The 25,282-nt window shown below is 32.9% G+C and overlaps 1 protein-coding gene across 6 annotated transcripts; it reads left to right on the forward strand.

Annotated features, from left to right (window-relative positions):
* Positions 1-955: 955 nt before the first annotated feature.
* On the forward strand, positions 956-18,735 carry LOC118264746 (ecdysone oxidase). 6 transcript variants are annotated; one of them, XM_050704715.1, is made up of 4 exons: positions 956-1,098; positions 1,709-1,836; positions 16,506-16,639; positions 16,990-18,735. In XM_050704715.1, exons 1-4 carry the CDS (start codon positions 1,088-1,090, stop codon positions 18,565-18,567), a joined length of 1,851 nt encoding a protein of 616 aa, XP_050560672.1. In that variant the 5' UTR covers positions 956-1,087; the 3' UTR covers positions 18,568-18,735. The 6 variants fall into 6 exon arrangements, with proteins under 6 accessions (XP_050560672.1, XP_050560674.1, XP_050560673.1 ...); XM_050704717.1 differs by lacking the exon at positions 1,709-1,836 and adding an exon at positions 9,404-9,531 and having other exon boundaries at positions 957-1,098; XM_050704716.1 differs by lacking the exon at positions 1,709-1,836 and adding an exon at positions 16,107-16,234 and having other exon boundaries at positions 958-1,098.
* The last annotated feature ends 6,547 nt before the right edge of the window (positions 18,736-25,282 follow it).

The following is a 25,282-nucleotide window of genomic DNA, read 5'->3' on the forward strand; positions in this document are numbered from 1 at the left end:
TGTCAAAATAAATAATCAAAAACGTTTACTTTTTTTTGTAGAACATTTTTTTCCAATATGCACCCTGTATACCCTTGTATAAATGCTAATTATACAAAACACCTGTCATTACATCGAATAATATTATTTCTGTAATAAAAACATGTAGTTTTTCTTTCATAATAAGGTACACAATAGCTAACTAAATAAATTATGAAGGCTTGGCACGGCAGTGTTTATTTAAGTTTCACAGCACACGATGATTTGATGTCCCATCCATTTTGACTTATCTCAAAATCTAATATTGTTACGTCATATTTTATTATATTTTGCTAATATTATAAACATATAATATATATTTTAGATGATTGGAAAACATTCCAATCATCTAAAATTAATTATAAATCAATTAATACAGAAAAAAAATTTAAGCGATTTTAAGGATCTCCATTCTACCTATCAAGTCATTTCGTTTGATATCTATAATAAAGGAGATTATGGAAAAAAAATAATATATTTTATAGTCATCAAGATTAAGAATGTGTACCAAATATCAAATCTAATATACCAAATACCAAATATTGATCGGTCACGAAGGGAGCAAAATTACAGTAACAAAATTAGACCCACAAAATCAAACATGATAAGAACCTTAGATAGGTATTTAGAAGCTTAGACAAATCAAAATTAGAAAGAGTAATATATAAACAGTCACACACACACACACACTTATATTCCATATACTCTAAATACATAATAGTACGATGTATCACTTTTATATTTCTTTAAAAATCGCATGCGTGTGTTTCAACAGGATAAGTTTCACTTGCTCTGAGCGCCTTTACTTCTTTTTTTCTTACCTGTCTACTGTTTCTTGTTCTACTATAATTCTACCTGTGGGAACTTGTAATTGGCCTTCTTTTAATATTTCTCAACTATCTGTATCCTAGCTGTAAGTTTTCCGAAGAAAATAAAATAAAAATAAAATAAATGCTTTGTGTGGCTTTATAAATATTTTAATATGAACGATTTCTTATAAGTTGGTAATAAATGTATTGTTTTTCAACCGGTGTTCAGTCTTTCTTCGTGAAAGTGATAGCAGTGGAACATGGCGTTGTGGTGAGTCATTTCATATTTATTTCTCAACTAACTTCTACCATCGAATTTACTTGTGTTTTATTGGGATTAAAAGTATCCTATCACTCAAGTCAGCTCATACCCTGTCGGAATACTAAATTTCATCAAAATCCGTTCAGTACTTTCAGCGTGATTGACGGACAAACATTCAAACACAGACTGCACGGTTGGTGCGGTGGCTGGGCAACTGGTTGCCGCGCAACGAGTAGCGGGTTCGATTCCCGCACGGGGCAACTCTTTGTGTGATCCACAAATTGTTGTTTCGGGTCTGGGTGTCATGTATGTGTGGACTTGTATGTTTGTAAACGCACCCACGACACAGGAGAAAATCCTAATGTGGGGCGACGTTTTTTTTTAAAGATCAAGATAGATAAGATAAACAAACAAACTTGCACATTTATAATATTAGTGGGAAGTGTGATTCATAGACCAAGTGTGATACAATTAGATGCAGGTTTTAATCCATCTAAGCCTCGCCTGCTATTACAATGGAATTAATTACATATCCAACGAAAAATGTATATAAACCTACACTTTATCAAATAACACGTGTAGGCGTAAATAAAATATTTGTTTGTACCTAAAATTCCAGCAACTACACGTCATGTCTGGCGCCCACGACGGGGACAAGCCCACAATTGTTCGCCGCCACGCTCCAGTACTTCGCAGCAGCACAATGTCTCCTCAACCACCAGAATATTCCAGATACTCCCATTCTAAGTACGTACAGGTTGATTTCTTTACCTTTGTAAAACCTCATGTAGGTACCAATGAAAAATCCATTTAACTGTGTAATGTAGCTATCATACTCACTGATACTGGTATGATAGACATATGTCAACTTTATCATTTGTTCGTCCCATTCTGACTTCGATCTGATAGTGTATTGATACGATTTGGTTTATAATTTTGTAATTTGAAGTTTAAACCAACCTAAATCTATTCCCTGATTTCAATAGGTACTCTACTATACTATATATAGAATAGAATCAAGTGTTACTTTGCGGAAATCCATGCTACACTAACAATACAGTAGATTTTTAGCTGCGGGAGCCGGGAGTATAAACAGAATTAAAACTAAAATTCTATTGTATTGTTAGTAGTTAATATTCACATTCAACTGTAGGTATACATATAAGTAGTTACAATTTAATGTCACATTAATGTATATTATTTTCATATATTTTCTTATCTCTCAATTTTCAGATACCAGGTTTAGACAACTCACTGACTGATGATGATTTTAACTGGAATTATGTATCAATGAACAATGGAGTTGTAGATCAAGCAATTATTAACGGCTCCATAAACTTATCCAGAGGCAAAATGGGCATCCGGTAACCTCACTCACACGAAGGAACACTACGCAAGCATTGTTTCACGTCGTTTTTCCGTGAGGCCGTGGTATCACTCCGGCTCTGGTCGAGCCGGCCCATTCGTGCCGAAGCATGGCTTTCCACATAAATCTTTTGAACATTAGTGTGATGTAAATATTTTTTTAATCAATGTGCCTACTTAACAAAGATGTTATAAAAAAATTCATTGCTACGTAACCGGAGCCGCGAAATAGTTGTTAATTATGAATAAATATTAATTAATAATCAAGTTTCTGTTGTGGTAGGTAGAAACAAACGAAAAACAACATTATTTATACAGCTTTAGTATCTATATTAGTGTGGGTAAGGTTATAATTTGAGTAGGTATATACTTTTGCGTCTGTCAATGAAAATCGTTACCTTCAACACTACCTATAGTTTTCCCTGTGAGTTTTCCCATCGGTGTAATATCATCATCAGCCGAGAGACGTCCACTGCTGAACAAAGGCCGGGAGGCCTTTTAAAGGGGACTTTAGGAGGTTTGCCTTAATCGCTCGGCAGGCAGGTCCAGGTGTAATATAAGAGACTAAATATACGAGTACACATGTACCAGAAACCAGGCAACATTCTCAAATAAATCTGAACCTTTTAAAGTACGATCTCCAACTGGTCTACCAGACGTGCAAATAATGGCAAACCCCTATTACTATTATAGGTACAGGAATCTCAGCTTCCAGTTCCTTGGAACCATCCATTCAATTAATTAAGGATTAATTTTATTAACAATCTTTTACAAACAAACTAGATACAGACTTATTTTTAGATGGTGGTGTTACTAAGTCAAAATACATTTTCTGTTGATTTTATTGTAACTTTCGTGAGAAATTTAAATTTCTCACGAAAGATTAAATTGATAATTGATTAAATTGATTATTATGTTATCGGCTTACTCACGTATTGTTTTGACGAGGAACTGTTTTGAATATGAGCCTCTAGCATGGCTTGAAACTAGTCGAGTTCCTCGTCAAAACAATACGTGAGTAAGCCGATAACATAATAATCACATTTTCTGTTATTTGAATAATTCAAAACAATTTTAATTGAGAAGTTTATTTTAATCGCGAGATTTAACTTAATTTTAACTAACTGGATTTATTGTATTAGATTTTATTTCTTTTATAGACATGTAATTAAAAATATGTAAACGATTTGGTGTTAATTGGAAGTCTATATTGTTATTATAAATTATTAATACATATAAAATACTACAAAAAACACTAACCACTATCAACCCTTTTGTAAATATTTATTCTACTTAGTTTAAAAATGTCATATATCTATATATAGAGTAAAAAAATCTGTTAGCAATCAGTAACAAAATTATATTGCCATGTTAAAAGTACATACCTAATTTCTTAATATATTTTAATAATAGCAATCCAATCTGCTTTACAATTGCTATTGGTTTTAAGAAAGTATTTTTTATCTTATCTTTTTTGGGTAATATATAATCTTTGCAAACATTAAATGATAAAATGTTTGTTTATGTATGGTTCATTTAACAAACCTTTTCTTGAATAAAAGTAGGTAATGTAGTTTATGTAGTTTGTATGTCAATCACGCTAAAACTGCAAAACGGATTTTGATGAAATTTAGTATACATACAGGGTATAAGCTGACTTGGGTGATAGGATACTTTTTATCCTACGGGGACGAAGCCGTTGGCAGAAGCTACTTAATACTTTTAAAACAAGATCACTCCATTGGTGCCTACTCCGCGGTAAGGTACAGAGGGCTCGCATAATCGTATTTGCAGCTAGCCTACGTAGCGTAGCCTTTGTTTCGTTCATTATTCAACCTTTTGTCTCTCCCGTAATAACTTTCAACCCCTTCTATTATATTCGCTTTATGACCAAAAACATTTCTTCTTCCTGTATTTTCAAAATTGATTGATGGACAGAAAATATAAGAATATTTCCTCCAAGTAAAGTATTTTAGAGAAGACTGCACTATTGGTGCGGTGGCTGGGCGGTTGCCCAGCCACCAATGTTATATTAAAAAAAAGAAAAGATTTTAGTATTACTTGGCTTTTTTCGGATTTTCGAAAATTTCTCAGTAGTAGCACGGAGTCTGAAAATGTGTCCGGTATATGGCAATGGGCTCACCACCTATTACATGGGACTTACAACATAAATTGTGAAAAGTGGGTGTACACAGTGGCATTACGTGCCATAATGTGCACCTCTGCCTACCCCTTCGGGGATTAAAGGCGTGACGATATGATGATGAAGATAAAAAGATTTTACCGCCTTTCAAGCTTTATATCAATTACTTAAATATAGATAGTAGAAAAGTTTTGGCAAATCAAATATAAAAATTTAGGAAACTTTTCGAAGGGAAATATTTGCCAAATTGTAAGGTTTGTTTAAACATTAAAACGTAGGTACAATTATCAGTACTGTTAACAACGTGAATGAATTCAATATTACCTACACAGTCAGTGGTTTTACAGTATTCGCTAATTGTACAATCATTTCTACTACGTAACATAGCTTCACTGTACTGTATGACCGACAAACATTTTCTAGAAAGACTTACTTTTTATACTAATTAATTAATTTCTTTTTGATCAGCAGCTGTACATATGAAATCTATACATATAATAAAATCGTAGAAAAGTGCTGTCTGTACATTGAAAATAAAAATAAAAAAAATAGCAGGGGTTATTGTTATGTCGATGTCGAACCCAAAAATGTAATTAACTTTTTTTTGTCTGTTTGTCTGTTTGTCTGTTTGTCTGTTTGTCTGTTTGTCTGTTTGTCTGTTTGTCTGTTTGTCTGTTCGTCTGTGCGCGCTAATCTCAGAAACGGCTGATCCGAGTTGGATGCGGTTTTCACGAATATATTGTGGGATGCTTAAATTTACATTTAGTGTTTGTTTCATGTCAATCGGTTCATAAATAAAAAAGTTATGTCAAATTAAAGAATCACGTCGAACATTCTATGCTTATACCATTAATCTCCGCAACTATTTGACGGATTTGGTTGAAATTTGGTACAGATATAGTTTAGAACCTTAGAAAGGACATAGATATATTTTTATTTCAAAAATCAAAAAATAAAAATAAAATAAAAATAAAATAAAAATAAAATAAAATAAAAATAAAAATAAAAATAAAAATAAAAATAAAATAAAAATAAAATAAAAATAAAATAAAAATAAAATAAAAATAAAATAAAAATAAAATAAAAATAAAATAAAATTAAAATTAAAATTAAAATTAAAATTAAAATAAAAATAAAATAAAAATAAAATAAAAATAAAATAAAGATAAAAATAAAAATAAAAATGAAATAAAAATAAAAATAAAAATAAAATAAAATAAAAATAAAATAAAAATAAAAATAAAATAAAATAAAATAAAATAAAATAAAATAAAATAAAATAAAATAAAATAAAATAAAATAAAATAAAAATAAAATAATAAAATAAAAATAAAATAAAAATAAATTAAAATAAACATAAAATAAAATAAAATAAAAATAAAATAAAATAAAAATAAAAATAAAATAAAAATAAAATAAACATAAAATAAAAATAAAAATAAAATAACAATAAAATAAAAATAAAATAAAAATAAAATAAAAATAAAATAAAAATAAAATAAAAATAAAAATAAAAATAAAATAAAAATAAAATAAAAATAAAATAAAAATAAAATAAAATAAAAATAAAAATAAAATAAAAATAAAATAAAATAAAAATAAAATAAAAACAAAATAAAAATAAAATAAATATAAAATAAAAAAAAAAATAAAATAAAAAATAAATTTATTCCGGACATACAGCGCCATCTATTGTTCAATTTCGTACTTATAGTACGGAATTGAACAATGTCGGGCTGTTCCTATACTCCGTAGATAGATGGCGTTGATCGCGCAATGGTGTAATTACAATTGTTCAGTTCATGTTATTGTTTTAATTCATTGGAAATTTGTTTTTACAAAATAGTAAAAAGCAATGAAAAATATAACATAATACAACTTTTAGTACAAAGAAAACGCTCTAACGGAGTATAGATAATTCTATGTCGATCGTTACACGACTTCGGTTCATGTTATTGTTTTAATTCATCGAAAAAAGTTAACAAATAGTAAAAAGGTATGAAAAAAATTATATCAATATAATTAAACTTTTAGTACAAAGAAAATGCCCGAACGGAGTATAAATAAATAATCCAAGTTGTCTTTATCCTCGATAGATGGCGTTGGGATCGAAATAGATTGCGCTATGGTTTTGTTACAATTATTTGGTTGGGTATCGGCCGAGCGCTTCGGTACGGTACTATTGTAGAAAATGTGTATTATCAGTCGTATGATTATTTGTCTGTAGTGGTCCTGCTGTTTCGTATACCTATTCTAAATAAATTGGTTTCGTTGTATTTGTCAATTAATAAATTTATTTGTTGGGTTTTCCTGGTTAAATTATTTAACGTAGGTTTAGTTTGATATCGATTATTAGTAGTTACTGTAGTTAGTTTTTTTAATAAAATTGTAAGTCTAATTTATTAATTAATTAGATAGATTAGATTTAAGTCGTTTCTTTTAAATTATTTAGTTTAAGCTTGGTTATTATAGCATAAAGGATAGGTTCTAATATAATTTCTTTTTTAATTGTTATAAATTCGTAATTCGTAGCTTTCTTTAGTTTTAAGTTAGTTTTCATCTTAAGTTCGGAAAGATTATTATATTTCTTTAGTTAAAGTCCGTTTTTAAACTATTTTTTCAATGCCCTAAGTGAGTATACATCTATTAAAATCAAACGCAGAGCTCATTATGTTGATTTTTGAAGAGTTCCCTGGAATATCTTCCACATCTCATTTTTGAAGAGATCCCGCGAGATCGGGAACTATGTGGTTAAAACCAAAAATTTGCCGGAAGTCACTATTCCACGCGAACGAAGTCGCGGGCAAAAGCTAGTTATTAATATTATCTTTTTTAAACAATTTTGTGCGTCATTAAGGCCTTGTAATTTTATAAGTAGTGTTTTAAAACACATGGGATGAATACGAGGATAATATTAGAAGAATTAAATGTATTGAGAAACTAGTAGAAATATATATTACATTATTATTTTTATAATAAGTATCCTGAGATATACTAAATTAACTGAAAATAACGGTTTACTTATGTGAATATTTCGATAAAAACTCTACTAATTTCGAGTCACAAAGGGACAGTAGGTTGCATGACGTCACTGTGTCAGCGCCCGCTGCTCATGAGGAAAGGTCCCTGTGAAAATCGAAATTAGTAAAGGTTTTCTCAGTATATTTACGTGTGTATACCGTTTATTGAATTACCTTATTTATCATTTAGTTTCTTCTTTTTTGTTCTATATCATGTAAGTACATATTATGTATTTAATTTTAATATTACAGAAGTGATCAGATGTAATAATTAATACAACAACTACCGTACTAGTTGTCAAAATAAATAATCAAAAACGTTTACTTTTTTTTGTAGAACATTTTTTCCAATATGCACCCTGTATACCCTTGTATAAATGCTAATTATACAAAACACCTGTCATTACATCGAATAATATTATTTCTGCAATAAAAACATGTAGTTTTTCTTTCATAAGAAGGTACACAATAGCTAACTAAATAAATTATGAAGGCTTGGCACGGCAGTGTTTATTTAAGTTTCACAGCACACGATGATTTGATGTCCCATCCATTTTGACTTATCTCAAAATCTAATATTGTTACGTCATATTTTATTATATTTTGCTAATATTATAAACATATAATATATATTTTAGATGATTGGAAAACATTCCAATCATCTAAAATTAATTATAAATCAATTAATACAGAAAAAAATTTAAGCGATTTTAAGGATCTCCATTCTACCTATCAAGTCATTTCGTTTGATATCTATAATAAAGGAGATTATGGAAAAAAATTAATATATTTTATTGTCATCTAGATTAAGAATGTGTACCAAATATCAAATCTAATATACCAAATACCAAATATTGATCGGTCACGAAGGGAGCAAAATTACAGTAACAAAATTAGACCCACAAAATCAAACATGATAAGAACCTTAGATAGGTATTTAGAAGCTTAGACAAATCAAAATTAGAAAGAGTAATATATAAACAGTCACACACACACACACTTATATTCCATATACTCTAAATACATAATAGTACGATGTTTTACTTTCATATTTCTTTAAAAATCGCATGCGTGTGTTTCAACAGGATAAGTTTATTATAAATGCTTTGTGTGGCTTTATAAATATTTTAATATGAACGATTTCTTATAAGTTGGTAATAAATGTATTGGTTTTCATCTGTTGTTCAGTATTTCTTCGTGAAAGTGACAGCAGTGGAACATGACGTGGTGGTGAGTCATTTCATATTTATTTCTCAACTAACTTCTGCCATCGGCTTCACCTGCGTTTCAGTCAAGTCAGCTCAAACCCTGTCTGTATACTAAATTTCATCAAAATCCGTTCAGTATTTTCAGCGTGATTGACGGACAAACATTCAAACACAGACTGCACGGTTGGTGCGGTGGCTGGGTAACTGGCTGCCGCGCAACGGGTAGCGGGTTCGATTCCCGCACGGGGCAACTCTTTGTGTGATCCACAAATTGTTGTTTCGGGTCTGGGTGTCATGTGTGTGTGGACTTGTATGTTTGTAAACGCACCCACGACACAGGAGAAAATCCTAATGTTTTTTTTTTAAGATTAAGATAGATAAGATAAACAAACAAACTTTCACATTTATAAATGTTAGTGGGAAATATGATTCATAGACCAAGTGTGATACAATTAGATGCAGGTTTTAATCCATCTAAGCCTCGCCTGCTATTACAATGGAATTAATCACTTTATCAAATAACACGTGTAGGCGTAAATAAAGTAATGCTAGTATACTTGCTTCTACCTAAATTCCAGCAACTACACGTCATGTCTGGCGCCCACGACGGGGACAAGCCCACAATTGTTCGCCGCCACGCTCCAGTACTTCGCAGCAGCACAATGTCTCCTCAACCACCAGAATATTCCAGATACTCCCATTCTAAGTACGTACAGGTTGATTTCTTTGCCTTTGTAAAACCAATCCGCTTTGAACAAGCGTGGTGTTTAATTCTGATTACTTCTCCGTGTGAGAAAAGGCCTTTTCTTAGCAGAAGAACAGTTATAGTATGACGATGATGATGGCCTTCGTAAGATCTGTTGTAGGTTTAATAATAAAAACAAAATATAAAAGAATCCTTTTCTAAAATTGGTAACAAATGCTTTTACCAATACATCTAATTATTAATTTTATATTAAAAAGGACAATATCTCTTTCAGACTTCCAAAGTTTTGATTTCATAATAATCGGCGGCGGAACGGCAGGGAGTGTACTTGTGAAACGACTTAGTGAAGTTAAACATTGGAAGGAACATTGGAGTTGTAGATCAAGCAATTATTAACGGCTCCATAAACTTATCCAGAGGCAAAATGGGCATCCGGTAACCTCACTCACACGAAGGAACACTACGCAAGCATTGTTTCACGTCGTTTTTCCGTGAGGCCGTGGTATCACTCCGGCTCTGGTCGAGCCGGCCCATTCGTGCCGAAGCATGGCTTTCCACATAAATCTTTAGAACATTAATGTGATGTAGATATTTTTTTCAATCAATGTGCCTACTTAAAACATAGATGTTATAAAAAAATCATTGCTACGTAACCGGAGCCGCGAAATAGTTGTTAATTATGAATAAATATTAATCAAGTTTCTGTTGTGGTAGGTAGAAACAAACGAAAAACAACGTTATTTATACAGCTTTAGTATCTATATTAGTGTGGGTAAGGTTATAATTTGAGTAGGTATATACTTTTGCGTCTGTCAATGAAAATCGTTACCTTCAACACTACCTATAGTTTTCCCTGTGAGTTTTCCCATCGGTGTAATATCATCATCAGCCGAGAGACGTCCACTGCTGAACAAAGGCCTCCCCTTTAGGAGGTTTGCCTTAATCGCTCGGCAGGCAGGTCCAGGTGTAATATAAGAGACTAAATATACACATGTACCAGAAACCAGGCAACATTCTCTAATAAACCTGAACCTTTAAAAGTGCGATCTCCAACTGGTCTGCCAGACATAGAAATTATGGCAAACCGCTAGTACAGGAAGCTAAGCTTCCAGCGCCTTGGAACCATCCATTCAATTAATTAACGATAATTTAATTAACAAAACAAACTAGATACAGACTTATTTTTAGATGGTGATGTTACTAAATCAAAATACATTTTCTGTTGATTTTATTGTAACTTTCGTGAGACATACTAAATTGATTATTATGTTATCGGCTTACTCAAGTATTGTTTTAACGAGGAACTGTTTTGAATATGAGCCTCTAGCATGGCTTGAAACTAGTCGAGTTCCTCGTCAAATCAATACGTGAGTAAGCCGATAACATAATAATAACATTTTCTGTTATTTGAATAATTCAAAACAATTTTAATTGAGAAGTTTATTTTAATCGCGAGATTTAACTTAATTTTAACTAACTGGATTTATTGTATTAGATTTTATTTCTTTTATAGACATGTAATTAAAAATATGTAAACGATTTGGTGTTAATTGGAAGTCTATATTGTTATTATAAATTATTAATACATATAAAATACTACAAAAAACACTAACCACTATCAACCCTTTTGTAAATATTTACTCTACTTAGTTTAAAAATGTCATATCTATATATAGAGTAAAAAAATCTATTAGCAATCAGTAACAAAATTATATTGCCATGTTAAAAGTACATACGTATTTTTTTCCTTAATATATTTAAACAATAGCAATCCAACCTGCTTTACAATTGCTATTGGTTTTATGAAAGTATTTTTTATCTTATCTTTTTTGGGTAATATATAATCTTTGCAAACGTATATTAAATAATAAAATGTTTGTTTATGTCTGGTTCATTTAACAAATCTTCTCTTGTTTAAGAGTAGGTAATGTAGTTTATGTAGTTTGTATGTCAATCACGCTGAAACTGCAGAATGGATTTTGATATACAGACAGGTTATAAGCTGACTTGGGTGATAGGATACTTTTTATCCCATGGGAACAAAGCCGCCGGCAGAAGCTACTTAATACTTTTAAAACAAGATCACTCCATTGGTGAGTACTCCGCGGTAAGGTACAGAGGGCTCGCATAATCGTATTTGCAGCTAGCCTACGTAGCGTAGCCTTTGTTTCGTTCATTATTCAACCTTTTGTCTCTCCCGTAATAACTTTTAACCCCTTCTATTATATTCGCTTTATGACCAAAAACATTTCTTCTTCCTGTATTTTGAAAATTGATTGATGGACAGGAAATATAAGAATATTTCCTCCAAGTAAAGTATTTTGTAGAAGACTGCACTATTGGTGCGGTGGCTGGGCAACCAGCTGGAAGCAACGCAGCGTTCAATTCCCGCACGGATCAACTCTATTTGTGATCCACAAATTGTTGTTTCTGGTCTGGGTGTCATGTGTATGTGGACTTGTAAGCTTGTAAACGCACCCACGACACAGGAAAATATCCCAGTGTGGGGCAATGTTATATTAAAAAAAAAGAAAAGATTTTAGTATTACTTGGCTTTTTTCGGATTTTCGAAAATTTCTCAGTAGTAGCACGGAGTCTGAAAATGTGTCCGGTATATGGCAATGGGCTCACCACCTATTACATGGGACTTACAACATAAATTGTGAAAAGTGGGTGTACACAGTGGCATTACGTGCCATAATGTGCACCTCTGCCTACCCCTTCGGGGATTAAAGGCGTGACGATATGATGATGAAGATAAAAAGATTTTACCGCCTTTCAAGCTTTATATCAATTACTTAAATATAGATAGTAGAAAAGTTTTGGCAAATCAAATATAAAAATTTAGGAAACTTTTCGAAGGGAAATATTTGCCAAATTGTAAGGTCTGTTTAAACATTAAAACGTAGGTACAATTATCAGTACTGTTGACAACGTGAATGAATTCAATATTACCTACACAGTCAGTGGTTTTACAGTGTTCGATAATTGTACAATCATTTCTACTACGTAACATAGCTTCACTGTATGACCGACAAACATTTTCTAGAAATACTTACTTTTTATACTAATTTATTAATTTCTTCTTGATCAGCAGCTGTACATATGAAATTATTAATATTATCTTTTTTAAACAATTTTGTGCGTCATTAAGGCCTTGTAATTTTATAAGTAGTGTTTTCAATCACATGGGATTAACACAAGGAAAATATTAGGAGAATTAAATGTATTGAGAAACTAGTAGAAATATATATATTATATTATTTTTATAATAACTATCCTGAGATATACTAGGGTAGTTCTTCAGAGACAAAATTTTCGATGTCTATGGGAATATTTTTGAAACCAACTAACAAAACAGCATGTAATATTTTTTTTAGTATAGTTTAGCTATATCAGTTACTAGGACAAATAATATTTTTAAATAATTGCAGTCTAGGTACAAAATATTTTTTTTAAGCTTGTTCTTCTGATTCATATGGTGTGTCCGTTTGCCATTTTCCGGAACAAAGTAGTCGATTTCGCATTTTCCCTTTGATACTTCAATATAAATTATAATTACATCGAAAGGAGATGAGTTGTCCTCTTAAAAAAAAAATATGCATTCGTTATAACTATGTTAGTATGATTATAAATAAATAAATAAGAAGTGTCCGGCGTATAATACTGATTAATATGGCGTAAGCTGCGAATGACCATACTTGGTCGGGTATTAATAATGAGAGTATGGCTTCCTGTGCGGAGGGAAACCAGGCGTGCAACGGACAAGCTAGAAGGCGGACGTGCGGCTGGTTGGCTTAGATCCAGGTGTTACTAAGGTAAATATCTGATTCATCTGTGTTTGGTTTACATGGCATCCTGATTACAATGCCTATTTTATAAAATTTACTTTACAGTTTTAAAACTTCAATCTATGTGTCTTGTGAAGCTTTTTGGTTATACATTCGTGTAGAAAAATAATAAGAATGAAGTCTGTATATACGATGAGTTATGCATGATTGTAAGCAAAATCCTGATTCATCTGTGCCTGATTCGTATGGTCAAAACCGCATATGAGTCATAAAATAATGCTCTTATTGCATTGTCTATTTTTTTACTAGTCTTATTTTAAATTAACTTAGCTATAAATGTTATAGCTATAATTTAAAAACTTTTTTTTTGAGGAATGTAATTAATATGAGTCTGAAATTGCTAATCCGCCCTGAGCAAGCGTGATGATGAATGCTCGTGACTTCTCTGTGCGAAAGTACTCGAAAATGGTATGCTAACAAGAAATTAAAAGAACGTGAAATTAAAATAAATACAGAGCTCATTTACATACAATTTTCAATTGTTCAACAGATTCATCTGTTACAATTTCTGATTCATCTGGGCAGAAAATATTCGAACGTCGATATCTCGAAAACTATTTTTTAAAAACGAGTCCCTCTTTCGAATATACGTTATTTGGTATACCTATTTTCATATGAACACGTGTTACAGATCTTAAAGTGGAATTAAATTTTGGCCATATGAATCAGTCGAAGAATCAAATTTCGAAGAACTACCCACTAAGTTAACTCAAAATTACGGTTTACTTATGTGAATATTTCGATAAAAACTCTACTAATTTCGAGTCACAAAGGGACAGTAGGTTGCACGACGTCACTGTGTCAGCGCCCGCTGCTCATGAGGAAAGGTCCCTGTGTAAATCGAAATTAGTAAAGGTTTTCTCAGTATATTTACGTGTGTATACCGTTTATTGAATTACCTTATTTATAATTTAGTTTCTTCTTTTTTGTTCTATATCATGTAAGTACATATTATGTATTTAATTTTAATATTACAGAAGTGATCAGATGTAATAATTAATACAACAACTACTAGTTGTCAAAATAAATAATCAAAAACGTTTACTTTTTTTTGTAGAACATTTTTTCCAATATGCACCCTGTATACCCTTGTATAAATGCTAATTATACAAAACACCTGTCATTACATCGAATAATATTATTTCTGCAATAAAAACATGTAGTTTTTCTTTCATAAGAAGGTACACAATAGCTAACTAAATAAATTATGAAGGCTTGGCACGGCAGTGTTTATTTAAGTTTCACAGCACACGATGATTTGATGTCCCATCCATTTTGACTTATCTCAAAATCTAATATTGTTACGTCATATTTTATTATATTTTGCTAATATTATAAACATATAATATATATTTTAGATGATTGGAAAACATTCCAATCATCTAAAATTAATTATAAATCAATTAATACAGAAAAAAAATTTAAGCGATTTTAAGGATCTCCATTCTACCTATCAAGTCATTTCGTTTGATATCTATAATAAAGAAGATTATGGAAAAAAATACTATATTTTATAGTCATCAAGATTAGATAAAAATATGTACAAAATATCAAATCTAATATACCAAATACCAAATATTGATCGGTCACGAAGGGAGCAAAATTACAGTAACAAAATTAGACCCACAAAATCAAACATGATAAGGACCTCAGATAGGTATTTAGAAGCTTAGACAAATCAAAATTAGAAAGAGTAATATATAAACAGTCACACACACACACACTTATATTCCATATACTCTAAATACATAATAGTACGATGTATCACTTTTAAATTTCTTTAAAAATCGCATGCGTGTGTTTCAACAGGATAAGTTTCACTTGCTCTGAGCGCCTTTACTTCTTTCTTTTTTCTTACCTGTCTACTGTTTCTTGTTCTACTATAATTCTACCCGTGGAAACTTGTAATTGGCCATCTTTCAATGTTTCTCAACCATCTGTATCCTAGCTGTAAGTTTTCCGAAGAAAATAAAATAAAAATAAAATAAATGCTTTGTGTGGCTTTATAAATATTTTAATATGAACGATTTCTTATAAGTTGGTAATAAATGTATTGTTTTTCAACCGTTGTTCAGTATTTCTTCGTGAAAGTGACAGCAGTGGAACATGACGTGGTGGTGAGTCATTTCATATTTATTTCTCAACTAACTTCTGCCAGCGGCTTCACCTGCGTTTCAGTCAAGTCAGCTCAAACCCTGTCTGTCTGTCTGTATACTAAATTTCATCAAAATCCGTTCAGTATTTTCAGCGTGATTGACGGACAAACATTCAAACACAGACTGCATGGTTGGTGCGGTGGCTGGGCAACTGGCTGCCGCGCAACGGGTAGCGGGTTCGATTCCCGCACGGGGCAACTCTTTGTGTGATCCACAAATTGTTGTTTCGGGTCTGGGTGTCATGTGTGTGTGGACTTGTATGTTTGTAAACGCACCCACGACACAGGAGAAAATCCTAATGTGGGGCGACGTTTTTTTTTTTAAAGATAAAGATAGATAAGATGAACAAACAAACTTCCACATTTATAATATTAGTGGGAAGTATGATTCATAGACCAAGTGTGATACAATTAGATGCAGGTTTTAATCCATCTAAGCCTCGCCTGCTTTTACAATGGAATTAATCACATATCCAACGAAAAATGTATATAAACCTACACTTTATCAAATAACACGTGTAGGCGTAAATAAAATAATGCTAGTATACTTGTTTGTACCTAAATTCCAGCAACTACACGTCATGTCTGGCGCCCACGACGGGGACAAGCCCACAATTGTTCGCCGCCACGCTCCAGTACTTCGCAGCAGCACAATGTCTCCTCAACCACCAGAATATTCCAGATACTCCCATTCTAAGTACGTACAGGTTGATTTCTTTGCCTTTGTAAAACCAATCCGCATTGAGCAAGCGTGGTGATTAATTGTGATTACTTCTCTGTATGAGAAGAAGCCTTTTCTTAGCAAAAGAACAGTTATAGTATGACGATGATGACGGACGTAAGATCTGTTGTAGGTTTAATAATAAAAACAAAATATAAAAAAATCCTTTTCTAAAATTGGTAACAAATGCTTTTACCAATACATCTAATTTTTAATTTTATAATAAAAAGAACAATATCTCTTTCAGACTACCAAAGTTTTGATTTCATAATAATCGGCGGCGGAACGGCAGGGAGTGTACTTGTGAAACGACTTAGTGAAGTTAAACATTGGAAGATATTGCTCATAGAGGCTGGAGGCGACCCGCCTGTTGAATCTCATGTAGGTACCAATGAAAAATCCATTTAACTGTGTAATGTAGCTATCATACTCACTGATACTGGTATGATAGACATATGTCAACTTTATCATTTGTTCGTCACATTCTGACTTCGATCTGATAGTGTATTGATACGACTTGCTCTATAATTTTGTAATTTGAAGTTTAAACTAACCTGTATCTGTACCCAGATTTCAATACTCACATTCAACTGTTTACATTGTATAAGTAGATAAAATTTAATGTCGCATTTCTGCAATATTATTTTGAGAATATTTCTTATCTGTTTCCATCACAATATGATCAGTATCTATTATTGTTATTTATAACTATTTCAACTCCCAATTTTCAGATACCAGGTTTAGACAACTCACTGACTGATGATGATTTTAACTGGAATTATGTATCAATGAACAATGGAGTTATAGATCAAGCAATTATTAACGGCTCCATAAACTTGTCCAGAGGCAAAATGTTTGGAGGAAGCAGCAGCCTCAATGATATGCACTACTTTCGTGGCCACGACCAGGATTACCAAAAATGGTTCGACGCTGGAAATACTGACTGGACCCACGATGACATCTATCGATGTTTCAAAAAGATTGAAAATCTTCAAAATGAGAAAATGCTAAAGGATCCTGCTATAAGGAAATATTATGGTGATAAAGGAGAAATCGTTTTAAATAGGTTTAATAGTACTGACAGAGATCTTATGAATAGTGTTCTTAAGTCTTGGCATGAAATGGGATTTAGGTATGTACCTGATTTAAATATGGTTGGTCTTATGGGATCAGGTATTGTAACAGCCACAGCAGCTGATGGAGAAAGGCAAAGTACATATACAGCATACTTGGAGCCAATCAAGAACAAATGGAATGTCAAAATACTAAAAAACGCTGTGGCAAGAAAATTGTTAATAACAAACGATTCAAAATTATGTTTTGGTGTGGAGGTAGAAAAAGATGGTAAAATTCTAAATTTCTATGCCACTCATGAAGTCATTTTGAGTGCTGGAGCAGTAAACACACCACATCTCCTGATGTTGTCAGGCATCGGACCTAAAGAACACCTACATTCCAAGAATGTAACTTGTCTAGTCGAGTCTCCAATGGTTGGACAAAATCTTCAAGATCATCTTGTAGTTCCAATAACTGTTTATGGTGATGGACCTGAAAAACCAACTGAAAAGGAAACCCATCGAGATATTATAGACTATCTCCTAGATCGTAAGGGACGATTAGCTGAGAGCGCAAAATTCACAGACATAACAGCATTTTATTCTACCAAGAACAAACCGTATCATCCCGAATTTCAACTTTACCTCTCAATAGTTCCAAAGAATACAACTGACTTAGACGTATTACTTAAATCACAATACAGATACAAAGATTCCATTATAGATTCTATGACAAAACTAAACAAGAACCACTCACTTTACTTCTTTGCTTTCAATCTTCTACACCCATATTCAAGAGGCAACATTTCTTTAAACACAAATAATCCTATGGACACTCCTCTCATATTTACAAACTACTTCAGCGATCCAAGAGACTTAAAACTGGCAGTTCAAGGGCTTAAAATGGCGTCGAAAGTTGTAAAGACCTCATTTTTCAAAAATGGAGGATTTTTGGGAAGAATGAACTGGGAAGCTTGTGATGATTTTGAACTGGATAGTGAAGCTTACTGGGAATGTGTTTCTATGAATATGGTAACTTCTATGAGCCATCTTGCTGGTACATGTAGGATGGGACCTGATCCTAAGACAGCAGTTGTGACCAGTAGACTGAAGGTCCATGGAGTATCACATTTACGAGTGGTGGATGCCAGTGTGATGCCAGAAATAACTAGTGGTAATATCAATGGACCCTGTATCATGATAGCTGAGAGAGGAGCGGAGTTCATTATGGAAGATTATTATAATTTTAAATAGTGACTATGGTTTTGGGATTTGATAATGTTATAAACTAGGTTTAAGGGATATAAATGTTCTATTTTTTACTATAGTTTGTTGTTTGTTCTAGGTACTGAACCTACGAAATTCTAAAAGTGCTATTAAAGCCAATTTTCTTGTAAATAAATAAACTATCTAAGAATCTTATTGTGTAATAATGTTATTATTAGTTAATTAGGGAAAAGGTAAACATTTTATTACGAAAATAAATTTTGTAAAAGCAAAACCTTCCTTGAATTCTTCTTGTAACATTGTTGCGTAAGTAAGTAGCTACAATGAATAATTTTTTGAACTTGTTCAGAGCGAAAGGCTAAAAATTACTTTTATTTCCGTCTGTTATTGTATGAATTTTTATTTTTATCTAACAAAAGCAAGGAGTTTAGTACTTCTCAGTTCTTCGTTTCCAGGAACTTTTTAAATACCTTTTTTTATGTTGGACTTAATGAACAAAGGTTATCATACCTTTCGTTGTTTCTTTACAACAAAATATAATAATTATATTCAAATGAACTGGCATTGATAATCATAATGACTTAGATAAGCTATTGGACTGGATTTGATAATAAAATCCATTGGATTCGGTAATTATATAAATACGAACTTAAATTAACTCCCATTTTGTGATCGATCTACTCGATAAAGCAGAGCTGTTTTTCTAATTTCTAAACCTATTGTATAGGTATATTTTAAGGGGGGATCAATCATTCAATGGTTTCTCGCGCCTTGAGCAAAGTGAGAGGGAGTGTCAGACTCTTACTGAATAAAAACCATCCCGTTTCTAATCCTGCTTTTCGAGTCGGAGCCCCGGTAACCCACTAGGCAGTCCGCAGCTCCAGGACCTATTGAGTGTTAAGAACCAATTTTAGAAGTACAGAAAAGATAATTCAGATCAAATATCTGCAGTTTTTAAAGTCATTCAACTAACAGAGTATATAACATATACATGTAGCTATAACAGCTAATCTGTTCTAAGGTCATTATAACAACTACATAGAAACTATTTTATTCATAGCCCAGACAGACAATATCTAGGCACCAACGTCACGTTCATACAATGCGACAATGGATGTAATAATTTGTGTTGTCATATAAATTATTGATAAGTTTATGATTCATAGGAAATTATCGAGTTGTTAAAGTACCTAATATGTTTAAATGCTGATGAAATAGGATCTAACTATAAGTAATTAAATGATCTTGTCTTGTAAAATGACGACGACGAATTGTCTCAAATACTAATTGGGTTCAAATTAACAAATGAGGCTTCTGATGTTATCATTCAACTATTATTTAAAAACCAATTCTTCGATTCAACGTAAAATTAACCATAACCTATATTTTCAAATTGATATAAAACATTTATCGCCTCGTAACTACCAGGTCAATATATCACCTAAAAACTGGAACTAAATGATAGATTTCTTTAGCCCAAAACATAGATCTTTACCGACGTGAAGTGACAGTGCCGATCAAGCGTGAACCGTGACATTTCCAGGCAGTATGACTATGCAGGATTTTTTACCTGGTCGACCAAAAACCGTTGGGAAAAATCGTCCGTGTTTTTTCCGCTTTGACATCGATCATGCCCGGGGTAAAAGACAAATGATATGAAAATTTTTCAAGTTTACTCAGTGGTCCGTCGTTCGCTATTTTCCCTATTTTCCTATTCCACCATTCCTAGTCTTTTTCCCTATTTTTATTTGCTCCCCTACGCGGTTTATTACGATAATGATTCTGTTATTTTTATAAATGACTTTATTATTGATTGTCTGTTATTCAAATATGGAAGTTTGTTATTGGACTTTTGTGAATGGCATAACAAGTTTGAATACCTACCTCTTTCATTATAATATTCTAGTAATCAATGACACAAGGTGCTCTCTGATTCTTGGGTTGAATACTTAAACGTGTTTATTCTCAGACAAAAGTATAACAACCTTGCTTTTTCTTACTTGCCCTTTAATGTCGACTAAAAAGTACAAATGAGAAACATACAGACTAAGTCAAATGAGATGAAAAAAGAAATTGATATACGAGTAAACATAAACTTGACCCGAAATACCAGAACAACCTTGTTTGTATTTTCTTCTTACTTACCATTTTATGTTGACTAAAAAGTAAAAATGAGAAAGAAGAAATATTAAGACTAGGTCAAATGAAAAAAAAATGTTTTGTAATGCTTTAGATGGCATTTAGAAAATATTAAAGCGAACAACGATGTAACCTGGATACTAACAAAATATTAAATGAAGAAAAAGCCGAAGAAAATCGTACCTATAACAATATATCTCGTCTTGATTGTTCTAAGAAGCACTTAAAGTCCTATTCGGTTCAGTGGTGACCCTCGATGTAACCATTATGTTGATCGATACACGTTATAAGGAAGAATCATTCGAAATGCTGAATGAACAGACAAATATTGTGTATGGTAATCATATACATGACTGACATATTTTGAAAGGATAATTATACATATCAACAGCCTATAAGTGGCCATGCTGATCTAAGGCCTCTTCTCGTATGGAGAAGGTTTGAGCATTAATCACCATGCTTGCTTAATGCAGGTTGGCATTTTAGACTTATAATTATAAATTATAAGCATAGGTTTCCTCACGTCGTTTTCCTTCGCCGTTTTCAGTGGCAGCTAAATAATCTCAGAAAGTACATATTACTCGGAAAAAGGTCCTATTGGTACTTGCCGTAAGCAGGTTTCGAACCCTCATGAATGAGAAGCTGACGTCCTAAACCTATGTGCCACTACATTCTTTGAAGAAGACACAGCATTTAATAATGCTTTACTTAATTTATCTTAGAATTTATCTATTTTACACTAATTGTATTTGAGGGAAGATTGGAGCATTTTGCAGTATTTGTAGATTCATCTTGTGGCTAATATTATACTAAGGAACTGCTACTACAGTCTTCGTTCCACGGAATAAACAAAGCACACACACTTTATAGCTTCCAAAAAGTATAATTCTCTCATTCCTTATCTATCTCCAGAATCTAATTGACTATTTGCACCCCTTTTCCTTCATCTTTAACTGAGGATCCATTATCCATCTGAACTGTTTCATTATGCTAAACATAATTCATGCGGCACTTGACTGAATTCAGAGACCGACCTGAGTCAATAACGCAATACGTGATAAGAATGATAATGCCACGAAGATCTCTACTTAGATCTAAAGTTAGATCATTTGATAAAGTACTACGTATAAATTTAGTGTCGACTTCTATAGTTCTGCTTAAATGAAGTAGTTATAATGTTTTTCTGTGACTTTGCTCATGTTTATTATATTTTGTTTGTGAAGATTATTAATTTCTCATTTTGTACTTATGCAACTGGCTACCAGATATGATTTTTCACGTACAGCGGGTTACCGGAGCTCCGTCAAAAAGCAGGCGAGTAACGGGAGTGTCAGTAAGAGGCTGACACTCCCTCTCGCCTCGCCCAGGGCGGGAGAAGTCATAGGATGATTTTCCCCCCTCAGAAATGGTATGATTTTAGGAAAAGTCAAACAAAATTATTAAAGAATATTAATACATTACTACTACATTATACTTACAAAAAAGGTTACATAACATATCCAAATAATACAGACATTTATTACAGGTATCACACAGTACACAGAAGACAGAACCTAGTCTACATAGCAAATGCACTAACGTTAACCAAGGAAAACAAAGCAGCTCTTAAATAATATTTGTACGGTCAACAAGACAACAAGCGACGTGTATTCTCATCGCGCTTTACAAACAACAAGTTTGCGGACGGTATTCTGAGATCGGGTAATACCAAAGATTAATCCAGATCAGATTGGAGGACAGTCACGTTGTTCTAAAGAAAGTTCCTGAATAAAACTGATGGGGACCTTCAGAGACGTGCCGCTGATAAAATTATTATATTTTTTATTTAGTTAAGTATTATGTTATCGGTTTACTCACCTAACTGTTTCACGAGGAACTGATTATGTTATCGGTTTACTCACCTAACTGTTTCACGAGGAACTGATTCGTGAGCAGCAATTATGTGAGCTACAACTACGTGAGTAAGCCGATAACATAACAATTAATTTAGTATGTCTCTGTCACGAAAGTTATAATATATTTTTTATTTAGTGCTTATTTATTACCTCGCTGGTCACGTTAGTTGAGATTATAAAACTGAATAATGAAATAGTTATTTTTAGTTCAATGTACGAATTATTAACTATTAGGTAAACGGCTTACTCACATAACTGTTTGACGACAAACTCTACTCAATCAACTAGTTTCAAGCCATGCTAAAGGCATAATATTCATGAGCAGCAATTTGCGACACTTGACGCGACGCGACGATTGTCATGCTGCTAACGAATAAAATTATGGTCAATACATTGAACCAACATTTTGTCCATCAATTTTGCAAGCCACACAAGTTGGTAGAGAATTAAATTTCGTTCCCACTTATCATCTAACATAACCCTAAAACATGTTTAAACTTACACAAGGGGTCACAGGCAATTCATTGATCGAGCTAAAGGTCCAAAGTTTGCGTGGTCCCTCAAGGGTGACCCAAAGTCATATGATAGCGATCATGTATCGTTTATGTTGTTTGCGGTCCCGATTGACCGCAGATCAGGTCCTACAATTGACCTCTTTGTGGTCATAAACGTTGAGATTGAATATTATATGTACATATTATGTTGTTATTTTTAGTTGAACTTTTGCTATAAACTTCCATCACGTACGGTTCTGTTTGTATCAAACTCTAATCTTTGCTGCCAAAGCCAAAAAGTTCTATATAATGTTACCATTGGTACAATGTTAGAATCTATAGCTTTTTTCTATACTGAATTAATGTTAATCACACACATCGCATCCAAAACTCGACCAAACTGTGCAATCTACCTTGTAAAATAATACTGCAATCTCTAATCCTACAAACATACTATTAACACAAGTCTGTATCTCATTAATTTATTTTAAAAAGAGTCCGTATTACGCAACATAAACAGTTTAATATGATATTCGCGGGAGTGGATGTAAGCTTCAGAGATTTGCGGCGTCCCACAAGGGTTTAGCCGACCACGTATCGCTAACGCAACTTGCGGCCGCGACCGACCGCGGCCGTGGTCCAAACTTTATTTAGAACAAAGGGTCATGTTGTTGTAAATTACTTCGTCTCTAGACAGGTGCAAAATTTTAAACTTTGTCATAACATCACACCTGCCTTTTCCCGACAGAGGCAAACAGAAATTAACATTTTAATCTTTGCGTTACGTCACAACACCTTTGTCCCATGAATACTTTACTTGCAGTATTGTTTTTAAACTTCCATAGAAACTGCAAAGCGGGGACAATGTCACAAAAGTTACAAACACAGGCAGCCATAAACCTGGTAGTAATTAAGTAAAACAACAGCACAAAACACTGACTGCTCTATTATATGCTAATTTATTATACTTTACCTGTTGCCACAAACAATGGCAATGAACGACCAGTTCCACAGATAATGGCGACTGTACTGAATCTGCGGCCAGCATCGTAGAACAAACGAACCAAAAATTAACTTTTGCGCCAAACAAACGTTTGTCATTCATGTTTGCGAAGATTACGCTACGTGCGCGCTATTCTCTATTGTTAAAATATTTACGGGTTGCCAACCGAGCCGTTTACTTAGGACCAATAGTTCCTGAGTCAGCTCGTGGAACCCCAAACATCGCTGTATATAATCTTCGGTGCTGTAATCATGTGAAAATAGCCAAAGGTACCCGGAATTCGGGTCAGAACTCTTGCGGGACCGATTAGAGCGGATTTACAACCAAACCGTACTGTTTTTGCATTATTTATATGTAATTCTCTGGATATTTTGTTTGGTGTCCGTAATTTGGAGATAAATTGGTTTGTTTTGTAACATCGTGATTTTGTGAATGTTTCTTGGTGTCTCTGAATTTTTTTGTGGGTAAAATCATCTAATCAGTTCTCCCGCCTTGGGCGAGGCTGGACGGAGGGTCAGACTCTTAATGACTAAAACTCACCACGTTACTACTCCTCCTTTTTGAGCTGGCGCCCCAGTAAACCTGCTACGTAGTCCGCAGCTCCGGATCAGGCATCAGCCCTACTGGGCCCCGTCTGTAGTGGTCTGATGGCTCTTTGAGGCGCGGCACGTGTCTGGTTCTGGTCAGGCGAAATACCCTTGCTCGCCGTCCACAGACCCGCACTTAGGGTGGTCGGAGATTGTCTCTGGTTACAGTAAAGATCTGAATAGATGCTTAAATATCAGAAATAGTAAATACTTTTAAAAAACTTACAGCAATCGTGTAGAAGATAGCATTGCTATTATTTTTATGATATTTCTTAGACTTAACACTGAGCAATATGTTTTTCTAGTACTTAGTGTTATTGTTCGGATATTTTAAATTGTCAAATTTCTTCATTTCGTCGCTATTATGAGTCATCTCATATTACATTATTTTTAAAATATCACTTGTTATTATCTTTTATGTTGTTGTGTAGAGTTTGTATTTCGTTTTGAGGCTTTTTTAACTACGCCTGTTTGTAGTTTTAATGTTTCGATTCAATAAAACAATTCCATTTCAATGTAGAAATTAAATTGCTGCAGTTATTTTACAAATATCTACTCATCATCACCAAATTAATCATCATCAAGTCATGCCAGATGAGAGATAAAGAAGTGACTGAAGACCCC

The sequence above is a fragment of the Spodoptera frugiperda genome, chromosome 26 (assembly GCF_023101765.2).
Source record: "Spodoptera frugiperda isolate SF20-4 chromosome 26, AGI-APGP_CSIRO_Sfru_2.0, whole genome shotgun sequence".
In the NCBI taxonomy this organism is placed as follows: Eukaryota; Metazoa; Arthropoda; class Insecta; order Lepidoptera; family Noctuidae; genus Spodoptera; species Spodoptera frugiperda.